The sequence below is a fragment of the Stegodyphus dumicola genome, chromosome 7 (assembly GCF_044657685.1).
Source record: "Stegodyphus dumicola isolate Sdum_Otavi_A_Nest chromosome 7, ASM4465768v1".
Lineage (NCBI taxonomy): Eukaryota > Metazoa > Arthropoda > Arachnida > Araneae > Eresidae > Stegodyphus > Stegodyphus dumicola.
The window spans coordinates 36,689,797-36,704,916 of record NC_140774.1 but is presented as its reverse complement, the minus strand read 5'-3'; the positions used below and the strand labels follow the sequence as shown (position 1 = coordinate 36,704,916).

General features: G+C 31.6%; 1 protein-coding gene and 1 long non-coding RNA gene across 3 annotated transcripts in view; one reads left to right on the top strand and one right to left on the bottom strand.

The window, feature by feature from the left end:
• Nucleotides 1-1,666: 1,666 nt before the first annotated feature.
• LOC118200068 (uncharacterized) lies at nucleotides 1,667-5,747 on the bottom strand. Its single transcript, XR_015041968.1, has 3 exons — nucleotides 5,573-5,747; nucleotides 3,230-3,283; nucleotides 1,667-2,182 (listed from the first exon to the last, which is right to left on the bottom strand). It is a non-coding gene; the product is annotated as an uncharacterized LOC118200068 (long non-coding RNA).
• Nucleotides 5,748-6,013: 266 nt separating this feature from the next.
• Nucleotides 6,014-15,120, top strand: part of betaCOP (coatomer subunit beta) — an 84,992-nt gene continuing 75,885 nt past the window's right edge. For both annotated transcript variants that reach the window (XM_085820086.1, XM_085820084.1), the window contains exons 1-2: nucleotides 6,014-6,117; nucleotides 12,831-12,926. In XM_085820086.1, the coding sequence (XP_085676212.1) occupies nucleotides 12,836-12,926 (91 nt within the window). In that variant the 5' untranslated portion in view covers nucleotides 6,014-6,117; nucleotides 12,831-12,835. The remainder of the gene's footprint in view (nucleotides 6,118-12,830; nucleotides 12,927-15,120) is intronic.

Sequence of the window (15,120 nt, the reverse complement as noted above, 5' to 3'; positions counted from 1 at the left end):
AATACTCATGATGCATTTATATGGAGTGGACTGAAACAAAATCTAGATAGTATTTTGTCGCATCGTGCATATCTTTGGGAGATAGTGGATTATATTCCCATTTTATCACGGGAATATCTGTATAACGAGAAGCACAGAAAAGTTCGTGCAGCTATAGAGATCAAATCAAAATTTAGGGTACTGCACGACACTGGTGGAACACTATTGTATTCAGAAAGCAAAATATGTAAAATGGTCATATCTGGTGGCCATTTTACATAATATATGCTTAAGGTATTATGTTGAAAATCCTGAGATTGATGTGTTTGAAGATGATAAGTTGGTACCTTCAGAAAGTTTTCAGTCAGTGCATTGCACAATGAATTATCTTTAAATTTTGAAACTCGATAATAAAAACCCAAAGTGGGCAACAATGAACCTCTGGCAAAGGTGAAACCCCCTTCATGGATAATAAAGAATATATTATGAAAAAAATTACTTTCATAATATATTCTTGGGGACCCACAAGCCATGGTTTATATTTAAACCTGTAACTAAATGCACAACCCTAAATGATTTTAATTTATAATAATAATCCTAAATAATTTTATTAGTCCTGATTTCAAATGCATACTGACAACTTTTATCATTATTGTTCTTCCCTCTGAATTTCTTGTTTCCATCATTTATGTTTAAAAACTCTTGACTACCAGAAATAACTTAATAGGCTTGATATATATATATTTTAGTGTTGAGTATGCCAGTCATGATTTACAATAGTAAGTCACTATAAATTAGCATTGCACTTATTTATCTTAAACTTAGCAATAAGATTTACTGCACCGAAATTCAGTTTCTTCCAAAAAGTCAAATGTTTCCCTTTCGTCCCCTTCCGTGGGACAAGATAGAAAATTTCCATGTGACAATACATATTTAATAGCATAAGAACTTCATGCTTATTTATTATAGTATAAATTAAAACTGACATATTCTGTCAAAGATATTTAAATGTATTTCCTAAAAACAATTATTTCACTCTATACTGTTTATGTCTTCTTGGGGGTGGGCAAAACAAATATTGGACAGTTCAATTTTTCTCCACCATTCCTGCGAGCGTATTCTTCGATTAAGCAGGGTTTTGCTCCAATTCCTGATTAGCATAATATGTAAAGAATAAACAGCCTATGATTTATGCCTCCATATCCTCTTGTATTATTTAAAGAACATACATTTTTCCTTTAATTCTAGATTTTAAAACATTAAAGTAAGGGAAAGATTGTTTGCTCAACTTAGATTTATATCATAATTACGCATTCACTATAATAACTTACTGCATACTTACCTCAGTGGGTTTGCCATTAAAAGAAATACATTTAAATAAAATCATGAGTGTATAATAAATTGTTTTTCAGCCAAAAAAGGAGAAGGGGAAAATAAATACAGTCTGATTCACTCAACATTGTTATTGTAAACTAGACATTAGCCATACTTTAATAGTTGTCATCTTTAAGTTACTCTGTATTTTTAGAACTTCGAAATTAGAATGCCAATTTTATCTGCCATTGTTATGGAGCTGCAGGATATCGAATGTTATTTCTTCAATGATAAAAAGAAATGAAATTTTTAATACCACATCTCATTCATATAACTTATTAACATAATTGAAATACAATTAATTCATTTCGTGTTATATCTGAAAATTAAAATTTGTAATACATTGACTAAAGATTCTTACAGGTCTTATTCCCATTTTCCTCCAGGAAAAAGATAATTGCTGTGTAAAATGCATAAATATTTTCACGAGACTTATAATAGTGGTATTAGAATTATTATAATTTTTATGTCATATAATGGATCTGTGAATTTCTTTTAAATAATTTTTATAATCACAAAATTTTATAAAATTAAGAAAGTAGTAAATTTTAAGATTAAAATATGAATCCCATACTGCAGAAATACATACAAGAATGAAAACACTAACATTTGAAATGCATGATTTATTTTTTTAATAAATTAATAATTATATTTTGATTTTCTATGACAGCAGACTGATTTGCAACTGATTGCTTATACAAGTCACATATTTCACACAGTACATTAATATATTCTTCTGTGTTTTAATTATTTCCTTTTCTGCGGCTGTAATATCATCTCTCTTCCTTTTTTCTCTTCGGTCTCCTGCTTCGAATAGTTGAGCTTCTGTCTGAGAGAAAATTTTAAAATATTCATTCAAATTCAAATATTCTTAATTTTTATATTTCATAATGTAAAACACTTTTTATAATTAATTAAACAATGAAACTTCTCTAAAAAGGAACAATTCAAAATTTTGATTTCTTTAACTTTCAATTTTTTTCCCTTTATAATTTTTAAGACTGTTTATAGATCAAGAGGATTTAATGATTATTATTTTAAATTCTTAAAATCGTGTTGTTAATAAAAGACATACTCTGTATATAATGTTTGCAATAAAGAATTGAAATAACTCTTTTGTATGATAAATATTAATTTACATCTGTTATAATTAATTTATACCAGCGGTTCTCAGCCGGTGGTATGCAAAGAAACAAAATATTTTTAACTATGAAATTCAAAAATCTCATAAAGAAAAGAATAGTTAATAGAAATTTCCTTTGATCGAAATTGACTTGAAGATTTGGAAAATGACACACTTGTTAACTTTTGGCTGAACCGAAAAAAAGAATTTAAAGGCATTTCAAATAAAGCTATCAAATTTGTATTGTCTTTTCGCACAACCTGTTTGTGTGAAAAATGATTTTTTCCATGTTAAATTTGAAATATAAATACTCATCAAAATAAAAAGTGGATTCTAATTTACCATTAAATGAAATAAGAGCAGACATAAAGAAATTAAATATTAAAGTATTAGAACTGAAATTTTGATAATGAAGTGAATAATTAATTTAATTAAATTTAATTTTGATAATTAAGTAATCATCAGTTTTTAATCTAATAGTTCTTTATGTGTACATATTTAATACAAAGAGTGTGCAAATGGCAATATATATATATATATATATATATATGTTTTTAATATTTCTATTGAGGAATTGAAAAATAATCATTGTAAAATTAGTGGTAGTCTTAATGTTTTTCAGTTTTTGCTTAGATGGTACACTACAGTCAAAAGGTTGAAAACCACTGATTTATACCATTAAAGTTTTTCTGTTGGGAGGAAAAGGAAAAGAAGAATGCAGAAAACATTAGATTTTATGTAATAGATACAAACTTGTCATTCCTAAATGCCATTGCAGATTTCCTCGTGTTAAAGGTGTGGAATTTTCTAATGTAAAAAAGAAAAAAGCATAAAATAAGCACAATTTACTCAACAATCTTGACTGAAATATACATGCTTTCAGAGATAGCATAAAGCAAGAAAAGTTTACTCAACAATCTTGATTGAAATATACATGCTTTCAGAAATAATATACAAAGCATACTGAATAATCAAAGTTATGAGTTTATATACTATGAGATACTATACATGTTTATAATATACCATGTTCCTGTACACCTAACAGCTCGTCCACAATTTTCTGTACAATTCATTAAAGATAGTTCCTGAAACATAACTGGCTTAAGAGAAACATGCATACTTCTAATTTATGCACAATAATTTGACAAACATTGATTTCAGGTAAAGAGCTACATGTATTATATCAAAGAAAGAATGAATAAGTGTAATTTGCCTTTATCCTACAAATACTTAAAAACATTTACATTAAAAAAAATGAATTATACGTAATCGTAGCAAATTTTTAATGAAAAACAAAACAAGAGTTGAAAACTTAATACAGTTTTTGTCAATATTTTACTCTCTTAAAATTTATATAAATGTATAGAAACTTGAAATGTATACCGCATTTGGCTGGAAAACTTGTGGTACTGTACTGCACTCTAGGGAAAGGGGAAAAGTATACAATGAAGCAATCATAAGAATACAAGATATTTGCATATTATTGAAACCACCTTAATAAAAGTTACCAAATTTTCAAAAATGTGCCAAACTCTGGCAATGATTATGCATCAAAATTTTTCAGGTAACATGCTCATGACAATTTTTCATTCAAGCAATGTCACCATTTTCATATGTGTTCCTTATGTTGTATTTCAAGTTCCAATGGTTTTTAGATACGAATAGTTGTTTTAGATTAATTTCAGATTTAAAATACTGCTTGTGGAGCTTACTATCAAAAGAAGAAGCTGTGTTAAATGTTCTGCAGGAATAGAATATTTTAGTACAAAAATTTCTAATGGAAACAACTATGAGATGAATTTGGTACATAGACAAGGCATGCAGTATCAAGTTTATGTAATTCTCTGATTTTTTTTTTTTTTTTTTTTTTAGTGAAAACTGATCACTTGGCACAAGCAGTGAAGAACAGTGCTAAAAAATTAGACAAAAAATTTGTGGAAAATGTATTTTTTTAAACTATCATATAATTTTTATTTTATAATTCAAATTAGTATTTTAAAATTTGTTAAATGTTTTTTCCTTTGATATGTTATAACGTTTTGCCAACTTTGATAAATATTGATAGTTTGGTTATGCTAAAAGCAAGCTGCAAAAACAACGTACTTCTGATAAGTATTTTTCTCTTTTCATTTATAAAGACCACCAAACTGATCCAGGTATTTGTGTTATTATGTAAGTACCAAAAAATATTGAAGAATGCATAATGAAAGATGGCAACCAGTATGGTAAAAGATACAATTAATATATGAAATGAAAGAAATCTTATTAAAAGACGACTTTCATTATCAGCAGAGAAGCATGACACAGTTACAGTAAAGAAATTAAGCTTTTGTTTCTGCACTTGTAGCTTTTAATAGCCAAAAATTGTTTTTTGAAATTTTATGAAATAAATAAATCTGAACATAACTGATATTAAAGAGAATGGGTCCAAACTTTCACTTAAGAAGCAGAAAGTGTACTGTAAATGCACAATATAATGAGCAGAACACAAAGCATAATTTATAAATTAACCTTTACTCTGGATGTATATATTACATTAATATCACATTAGAATTATCAGGGTTTCATATAATTTTTTATTTATTGTATTACATTGAAATACCTTTAATTTCATTTTTATATTTTCCCAACGATGTACAATATAAATCTAAAAATTGCTCTTAACTGTTTCATCACATAATGAATGTCTAAGGGAAGGAATGCCTGCGTGGAAGACTAAGGAAAACTTAGTATTCATGTTATACATTGAAAAAATGAAGAAAACACTCATGCAGCCAGCTTTTTCACCTGGATTTAAAGAGAGACTGGGATAGCGGTGTTCAGCAGGCTTATCTGCTTGTAGATAGATGGGCTTATTAATTACTATATAATTCAAGAACTAGTTAATTTTCATATGGTAAACATGCCTACTGTCACTGAAGAATCATGCATCTGCATTAAACAATAAAAATATAACACAAATTTGAATTTTAAATTAAACTTACTATTAGAAGAATTAAAACCAAATGCTGTAATTTGAAAATGGGAAAAAAGTGTGGTTTATATTTGAAAAAGCAAGGATTTTTGTCTGAAAAGTAAAATATATTTTACACACACCTGTTGCTGTACATTACTTTCGAGGGAATTTTCTAAAGGAGAAAGTAAATAAAGTTGTACACATTAAACACATGTTGTACACATTAAGAGAAATATATTTCTTTCGTTTTCAGGATTCGAACAATTCGTTACACCACACTACAACGCAGTAAACACTTGACCATAAGCTCAGAGAAATCATGGAAACTGATGTTTTTTGTTTACATCGACACGCAGTCTCATTGGATATTGATGTAGTTTATCGGACAAGCTCTCCTGGCACGAGAGCAAACCAGCTCCCGATTGCAATTTTGACGTCATCAGTTACCAGAGTGGTAAAGCGTTGCACTTGAATTCGAGTTTAGCAGACGATAGCAGGAACGCCTCTTGCGAGCTAACATTTGCAATTTATCAGAGCGTTGCACTTGAATTCGCCCCTTAAAAGGAACAGAACAGAAACAACTCAGCTCTTCTGTTAAATAGCTGACAACAATTTATCGTACGTAAGCATTGAATGTGTTTTATGTGTTTATTAGTGTAGTGCAGTTTAGTTTATGTGTAAAAAGGTAAGTTAAGTGCTGAATTAAGAGATGGAATTTATGTAATAGGTTACCGTTTTTGCTTTGTTTTGTTTATTCAATGCTGAATGTATACAAAAAAGGTGAAAGTTCTTCAAATGTGTTTTTAGTATGTTTTAACTTCGTTACTTTAAACTTTTATTAAATACACCTAATGTCTAATTTCACAAATTCGTTACCGTACGTTAGGCACGTTGCGATAACCATAGTTCTTTACAAAAAAAAAAAAAAAAAAAAAAAAAATCTTAAAGTCATTTAAATCGGACCTGATTAATGGCATGTGCCGGGTATGTGTGTATATCTTTGCCCGAAGTTTTACATTTTGTAAAGTTGCATTAAATTGGCTGTATTCGTTGAAAGAGAGGTAGTCAACGCAAATTATACTTGAAATTTACAAGCAAATGTTATGAACTGCTTAAAATTTTTAATTTAACTGCTAATTGTGAAAGTGTTGCCTGTAGAAGAGACTCTGGATAAAAGTCAAAGAGATTAATTAAACCTATTATAGCATCCTTGAAAAAAATGCAGATATCTGTATGGAGGACTGACAGAAACTAATAAGCGCTTCTATTAAGATTCGCGCCTTTTCTCAAAAAGATCTCCAAATTATCAATATTTATCATAACTTGGTTTAATCCTAGTATCCGGTGCACACAGGATTTGGCTCCTTTTGGCGACTTTATGATGAGCAGTAAAAACGGGACATATACGATGAGTAGTTAACGGGTCATTCAAAGAAAATATGTAGTTAAACTTAGTATATACCATGTATATAGTATATATACTATGTGTGTATATACATATACTATGTGTGTATAGTATATATATAGACGTTCTTTGGATCATTTTTGGTGTTGGCGATAATTTTCAAAGTTTCGCCAAGGCTGCACCGTATACTAGGATTTTACCCATAACTTCAAAGACATTATCGACATATTAAACGAAAAATTAAAATTTTAGTTCTAAAATAAGGATTATATTATACATATACATCATAATTTTTCTTCTCTTGTTCCATGTTCTGTTGTCGCTTAAAATATTCGACAATTACAGACTCAGAATTATGCATCTGTTATGATCAGTTATTATTAAATAGATTCATAACAACAAAATACTTACCTTTTTTTCAGAAATGATTTATATATCTGAAGGAGGATAAATTTTCTTTATGGCTTCTATAAATGACAGAAACTTTTCTTGAGGATTATTTTTGTACATGTTGCAAAATAATCCTCAAGCATGTATATACTCTACATGTTAAGAATAAAATTGATTATTACCCTTGCAAGTTCCATGCACAGATCTTTTAATTTTAGCTTTATGAAACCTCCATTGAGTTTATGTAAGTACCTGAAACAAATGGGCTCTAGTGTAGAATTGGGTGCCTCTTCGATTAGCGACAATTTTTTTTCAAATTTCGGCGATGAAACCTCACTTCTGGTTACCATGATAGTTTTAACTTTGTTTTAGCTTCCTGATTTTATTTAAATGAAAATAAATTGATGTGTACATGGACAAATTTAAGCCAGTGCACAATGCCTAGTTTGTGCAATTCTAGGATGTTTTTTTAAGTGAAAACAGATTGATGTGTACGTGGACACAGAGTTTGTGTAATTCTTTGAATTCTTATTTTGATTTTGTATAGCAGCCATCTTGAATTGTGCCTTCCTAGCGCCGATCTTGGCGTCAAAAAAGAATCGCCAAAAAACAAGGGGCACCCGATTGTAAACTTTTACCAACAAATGTTGTAAATTATAGAAAAATACCGAATAATATCTGTCTTTATCTTATCTTGCTTGATAGCAACATCAGAACAAGATCATGGAATTCATCGTGGCAAGGAGTGCAAGATTGTCCCTGTCGTTGGCAAGAGCCTTGAGCACCATATAAGTGACAGTACGATTTTGCTCAGTTCCACCGCCAATTTTTATGGAGAGCACCCCAGAGGGAATGGCTTCAAGTGTCTGTCAACCCCTCTTCCAATGTTTCTTGAAAGGACTTTCAGCTTGCTGTAAATTTAGAGTGCCACCATGCCACACAGACACTAGACATTCACAAACATCCATACCTTTTCTGGGATTCTTAAATAATATCTTTCTGCCATCATCCACACCAACAATATATTGAAGTCAAACCAGAAAATATATTTTTGCTGTTTAAAAATGTGCAACTTTAAAATATCATAAAAAAAAAAAAGACAATGTGATCAAGAGAAAAATATTTCACAATCCCATAAACTTTAAATCTAATCCCCTCCTTTTTCATAGAAAAAAAAAAAAAAAAAAAGGTTATCAGGGAAAAATTGGAGTAAAGTGCAGAATCACCCACTGCTTGGTGCGTTTTTAAGAATTGCATATACTCTGTATCCATGTACACATCGACCTATTTTCACTTAAAAACAATATCCCAGAATTGCACAAAAATGGCATTGCACACTCCCCTGACTTTATCCATGTACACATCAACCTATTTTCACTTAAAAAGACAAAGAAAATTGACAAAAATCCGATTCTTCTTACTCTTGTAAAAAGTGCCAAACAAGTACCGTAATTTCCGGAAGAAACGCCGCGGCGTTTACGTGTTTAAAACTTAAATTTTCAGTGGGTGCGGCGTTTCTACCCATGCGGTGTTTAGGTGCACTAAAAATAAAATATTTCCTATGATGGTCATTGTACATAGTTTGGATGGCCTTGTCATTGTGCATACATTGGTGCTGTTCCCACACAAAAGACCACTCAGTTGCTTTTTGCGAACTTTATTTTGTTTACGTTCTTTCCCTTGAACGGACCTACATGCCTTATTCACCCTAAACGAGATCTCGGACCAATAACATTCTTCCCCCTTTCAAATCAACATTCTCATCAGTTTGAATAGTCTCTCTCTCCTCTGCCATTCGATGAATCTTCCAGGACCCATCCTCTTTCCACCCCTGCCTTTTCTGCAATTTTTTTCAAAGGCGGACCTGCCTCGCAATAACGAACTCTGACGTATTTCCCCTTCAGCATGAATGGATTTTTCTTGGCATTCTGCCAAATACAGATCCCATCAGTTAGGGTACAAGTACTTGTTGGATAGTTTTTAATTAGGGAGCGGAAAATTTTTGAAAATGTCTCTAAACGGCACAGAAGCTATACATCTCTTACCTTTAATTTATTTTTGAGTTATGGTTTCATTTCTTGCATTTTTCTTAACTGGTATGTCATATATCAGGACTTAGATTGAGTTTTTGCATCTATACGGCCCACGACGATGTTACGCGCAATTTAATCTATTGCGGCATTTACGCTGATGTGGCATTTCTGTGTAATTTTAATTTTTTTCCCGCCATTTTTCTCGAGTGCGGCCTTTCTTCCGGAAATTACAGTAAGTGGGTGATTCTGCACTTTACCCTAAAATTATTACTTAAGAGTAAATTTGGCATGCCGTTTACTTCACTTTAGTCCAAATTAAAAGTGATTTTTCAGGTGATTTAGTATTGTTACTTTTTTTTTTTTTTTTTTCCTGACACCAGTTGTTAACATTATTTTCTTCCTTCACGTTCGTATGGGGTTCATGAGGATTTGAAGTGAATAATGACGATAACACTTGATGAAGTATCGAAACACATTTTATTGGCCAGTATTAATCAGGACAGCTTCAAAATCACGTCGTCAAAGATCTACAATAAACACGCTGGAACAATCAGCGACACAGCCTTCACACTGTCAGGTAATAACGGTGGAGGCAGCTTCACTGCAAAGCACCAGAGAACAGCTCCCGACTCTGCTTGGTCGCTCTCAGAACTACACATACTCTCAAGACTCTCCATGTTACAACTTGCGATGCACTCGACAACACACAGAGCACAGCTCCCGACTCTTCGGTTCAGTCGTTTCTGGAGTTCAGTCGTTACACACTCTCTCGATAGTGCACTAACTGTGATACACTAAGAGACTCTTCGATGCACTTGACGACCAACTTGGCGCTAGACTTCGAGACACTCGGTCAATGACTATCAGCTCGCTAGACGAGACACATTATCTCGCACTCTATGCGAGGCACTCACTAACTGACTGCAGACCAGCAGGGTTTATATAGCTTTCGGCTTGTGTTCGAGAACACTCTGCGCTAAACTGGTAAGAATTCATTCCAGAAGATTCTCCATCCATCCATGGCATATTGCCAAATGTGGTAACCCTGCCTTCCTTGCTATTTTATGGCAACCCTAAAACTGCTTTGCCAGGAATCCATCTTATCGTGCGTGTACATTTCATAACAGTATTATTTTCATTGCATAAGTTTGAGTGTATTGAGTTTAAGTATTTAGGAGTCATGTGATGTATAGGTCAGCTAGTGACCAAGTGATTCAAATTATGAAACACTTGTAAGTTTCTGATTAGATTCTGTAGTACCTATTGCATGTGCCAAGTTCATGAGATTTTATGTATATTTGTTTGAATATTTGTTTATTTCAAAAAGCCTTCCATGAAAACATCACTTCCATAAATGGATAGCAGTGATATGATTTGCTGTCTCCATTGCCAATGTATGAATTAGTAGGTGATGTGGTAAAATTAGTTAAGTACATTAGTATTATTAGTTAAGTACATTAGCAAAAAGTGCTTTGCACATAATTTCAGAATCATAAGTGCATGAAATTCAGTATGAATGAGCTAAGTGATGATGATTGTAATATCGTGACTGTATCCAGCACCAACAAGAGAAGATATTTGTTAATTGGCGATTTTATTGATGAATTTGATACTACTTCTTTGTTATATCAGCCACTGCATAAACCTGTGATAACTGAGTCTAAGAATCAAATAAGATGCATGTCATAAATTTGATAATTTAGATAATTTTAACAATTATACATTGTGACCACTTTAATATGAATTTTTAAAGAAAATTAGCTCTTATTTATGTCACATATGGGGGGGGACAAGTCCGTTTGATATTCAGTCAAATGCCAGGATGAACTACTAATATTTAAGAAGACATTAAAGCTTGATTATAATAGACAAAAATATGGGAACAAAAGGACATTCAGATAAAGGGCTTTTGCAGTTTAAAAAAATTGAATAATGTATGAGGTGACCAGAAAATAGAGTAAATAAGTCCTTAATGCAACAATGAGACCTGTTTTAATAGCAGTGACATTTGCAAGGCATTCTTATGTATCACCTAACATCTTCGTGTATGTCTTGACATTCGTTCTAGGTCTGCATTCAGACAATAGCTTTTAGTATGTGTTGTTAAAGTTGTGTGTAGTGGAGCTGAGAATCAGTATGAAATTGTGTTTCAGATTAGCTAAAACCGTAACAAAAGAACATAAAAATGCTGAGACTGTGTACAGAGATATAGATGCAATTTCAAAAACAGTAAATGCATGTTTAAAAATTTCCATGAAGGAGGAAACTATCCAAGATAAGCATTGGTGTGATGAAAAGGAGAAACAGTTAAAGAAGGATCAGTCTGCATACATCCAAATGGTGGTAAGAAGAATTGCATATTCTTAATGAAATTAATAGAACCATTGCCATCAAGGATTCATTTAAACAAAATTTGTACAAGATTTCTAAAAAGCAGAGAATGGAATCGTGGTAACATCATTAGCATGGCTGATAGTGATATTCTGGTTCTACAGTTTATCATAAGTAGAGACGAAACATGGTGCTTTTGTACTTGATATAGAAACAAAGTGTCAAAGCATGATGTGGCACAGTCCTTCATTGCTCAAATCAAAGATTTCATTTCAAAAATTGAGGGTAAAATACAAATGTTGATTATTTGGGCTAATCGATAAAGAATTCATACCGAAAGCCCAAACAGTGAATGAAGATTTTTACTGTTAGGTTCTGAATTGGCTGTATTGTATTCCTCAGATATGGCCACTTTTCACTGAACTGGGATCCTGATTTCTTTTACATGACCTCACGTTGCTATATATGTAAAAAGTATTTCCTCACTAACCACCTGGCAACTGACTTATGCCACTTCCTGTATTCTCATGATCTTATTTCATCAGATTTCTCTCTCTTCTCAAAACTGAAATCAGCTCTGAAAAAGCTTTTCAGTATTTCAAGTATCTATGCTGTGGTTACAAGGAAATTAAAAGCAATACAGATGGAAGACTCGGATGTTTCCAATAATTCTACAAATTTTGTCAGAAGTGTAGTGTATTAGAGAAGAATTATTTTGAATGAAATATATCGGTTCAAATAATTTACATTGACGGATTTCTGTGATTATTTACCAGATTTTTCAGTTACATCTTGTATATGTTTTAAACATAATTTATTGTTAGCATCAAGAAAGACCATTAGTCTGTGGAATCACTTTTTTTCACAAATTAATGGTCAGTATTTTTTTATTTTGTTAAGAAGAATTTACAGAAGTATTTTTTTATTTTGTTAAAAAATAGTCTGGCCAGCAAGCTCTGTTTTTAGATTGTGCATTCAGCACACATGCAATTTGGGTTTGAGACCACTGGTGTAAAGCATGTGCAATAATCTTAAAGTTGTATTTGAGGGAAAAATGGGGTAGGGGAAGAAATGTTGATACATGATCTTTTGCCAAGAATATGTTATCAGAGTTGCATAATGTTGTTTGTGTATAACATTCTTAATGAACTGTTATCTTAATTGAGTATGCATCTATATATATTCATTTATTATTTCATGAAAACTGTGTGTTAATATAATTTGTTATTTGTATTTTAGGCACAATGAGTGCTGCAGAACAAATATGTTATACTCTGATATCTGTTTCCAGTGATACGGAACAGCCTAATGAAATGCAGCTTAAGAGTGATTTAGGTATATAGTATAGTCTTGAAAATATTAATTAGCTGTAGCAAAATTATTTGATTTTTTGATTTAATTTCATAATAAAAAAAGCCTCTGTTTCAGATATATCATGCATATTTGTTTTTGTAGAATATTTTACTTAGAAAGAAGCGATATTTGAATTATTCAAAAACCTCTTCGCTTAGAAACAAACTATTGTAATTTATTTATTTAATTATAACTGATCATTTATATTGTATACAGTGCAAAGTCCGAGATCTAGATCGTCGGGACTCTGGGGTTCCGAATGTGGGATTTTTCCGGATATTAGATCAGTGTAAATCTAGTAAGATGAAATATGATATATATATATAGAGAGAGAAATTAAAAAAAAATTTAAAGAAAAGAAACAGTGATTTATAAAATAATGAAGCATTATGAACTAAAGGGAATCAAAAGTTACTTGTGCACACACATACAAAAAAATGCTCAAAGTTTGTCTGTTTTAGTAAACATTTCTTTCAATGTTAAGTTGTTTAATGTGATTCGTTTCTTGTGTTAATATTTTCTCTTTAATTATACAGACATAATTTCTTATTTAACTGCAAAGTACCATTGTTCAAAGTCTTCAGTTGCTATGTCGAGAATTCCCACTAAATTGTCAGTCAGAATGTTTTCATTTTCAGCAACCTTTTTGTCACTTTCTTCACTATTGGTAAGGATATTTTCTAGATTTAGAACCATACTACAGATTTTGCCATCTGTTAGTTGATTGATAACTCAGGCATTGTTTATTACCACTTCTCTGCATTTCTTCACAAATTCCAGTAATTGAAAATTCGTCTTTTTGCTTGAAATATCTGAAAACCTTCAAATTTGTGGCTATTGTCATGAAACTTAGCTAGTGTCCACTATTGGCAATGTATTATGAGATAACACTAATGACGCAATATAATATAGTCAAAAGTCTTTAATCCGGACCTTAAAGCTACAAACTTTCTGCGCATGTGTAAATGCATAATGCGTTTATGCATGCGTATAAAACCTTTACACATGCACATAACACCTTTACGTGTGCGCATATGCATTTACTCATGAGCGTAATACATGTACGCATGCACGTTTAATGTATAACGGACGGTATAAGCTAAGCTAAAACTATTTCAGTTAATGTTGCAGATTGCGTTGTTCCTTAATCTTTGAATTGGATCTGGCTTATTATTTTGTGCAGACTGTTAGAGCAATTTTATAAAAATAAGCTTGAACTTTCGATTATGTCAAAAAGAATTTCCGATTCTGGAGCTGTCAAAGGATCTACAAAGCGAAAGCATGTTTCGATATCCATCAAACAAAAAGTGGAATCACTGCAAAAAATGGATGAAGGCATATCCTTTGTTTCTCTAACCATTCAGAAATCTGTTTATCAATTTCACGCTGCTCTGCGGGGGCGGGGGGACGTCGCAGCACGCAATGAACTGGAAGCTGATCTGTCAGCACTATCCTCATCTTCAGGGCAGACGTTTTTATTTTATTTGCCTTATAATTCCTTACTAAATGTAGTATTTCATGTCGATGTACTCAGTCTTTGATGTGATTTAACTCAAATTCATCGTCATTATAAATATCACGAATACACATCAAATAGTTTTCTGGTTGCAATTTTCTAATTTCAGCTATATGTAATGTATGCTTTACGCATGCACGCGTTGAAAGAAATGTTTAAAGGTTAAAGCTAAAGGTTATTTAGATGGTTTCCCTCAAAATCACGATGGTTGTCTTTCTTACATTTAGCTGCGAGAAAAGTTTTGGTAGAGCAGAATCTTTTATTTGGTTAAACAGCAGTTAATTAATATTATCTGAAATTGAAGCTTCACAGGAGAAAAAATGTAATGAAACTATCACAATTAATACAACAAACATGGATCACCTTTTTGAAGTATTGATTGCAAAAATATTTTTTGGTGAGTAGAGTATGAAATTTGGAAAAATAAAAGTTGTGAAGAAAAATATATAACTTTTCAGTTGTTTAAAAAAAAAGTTTCATTGCTCAGTCTTGCTTCAATAATAAAGTGCATTTCCAGCATGCCAGGAACTTCACCACCACACAAAAGAGTGGTGGTGAAGATCTCTATAACAAAATAATCATATGGTCTGAAGAAAGAGATAGAATGGCTGAATCAACTGTAAAAGCTTTGCAATTTAAAAGATTAACAGTAATCTACAT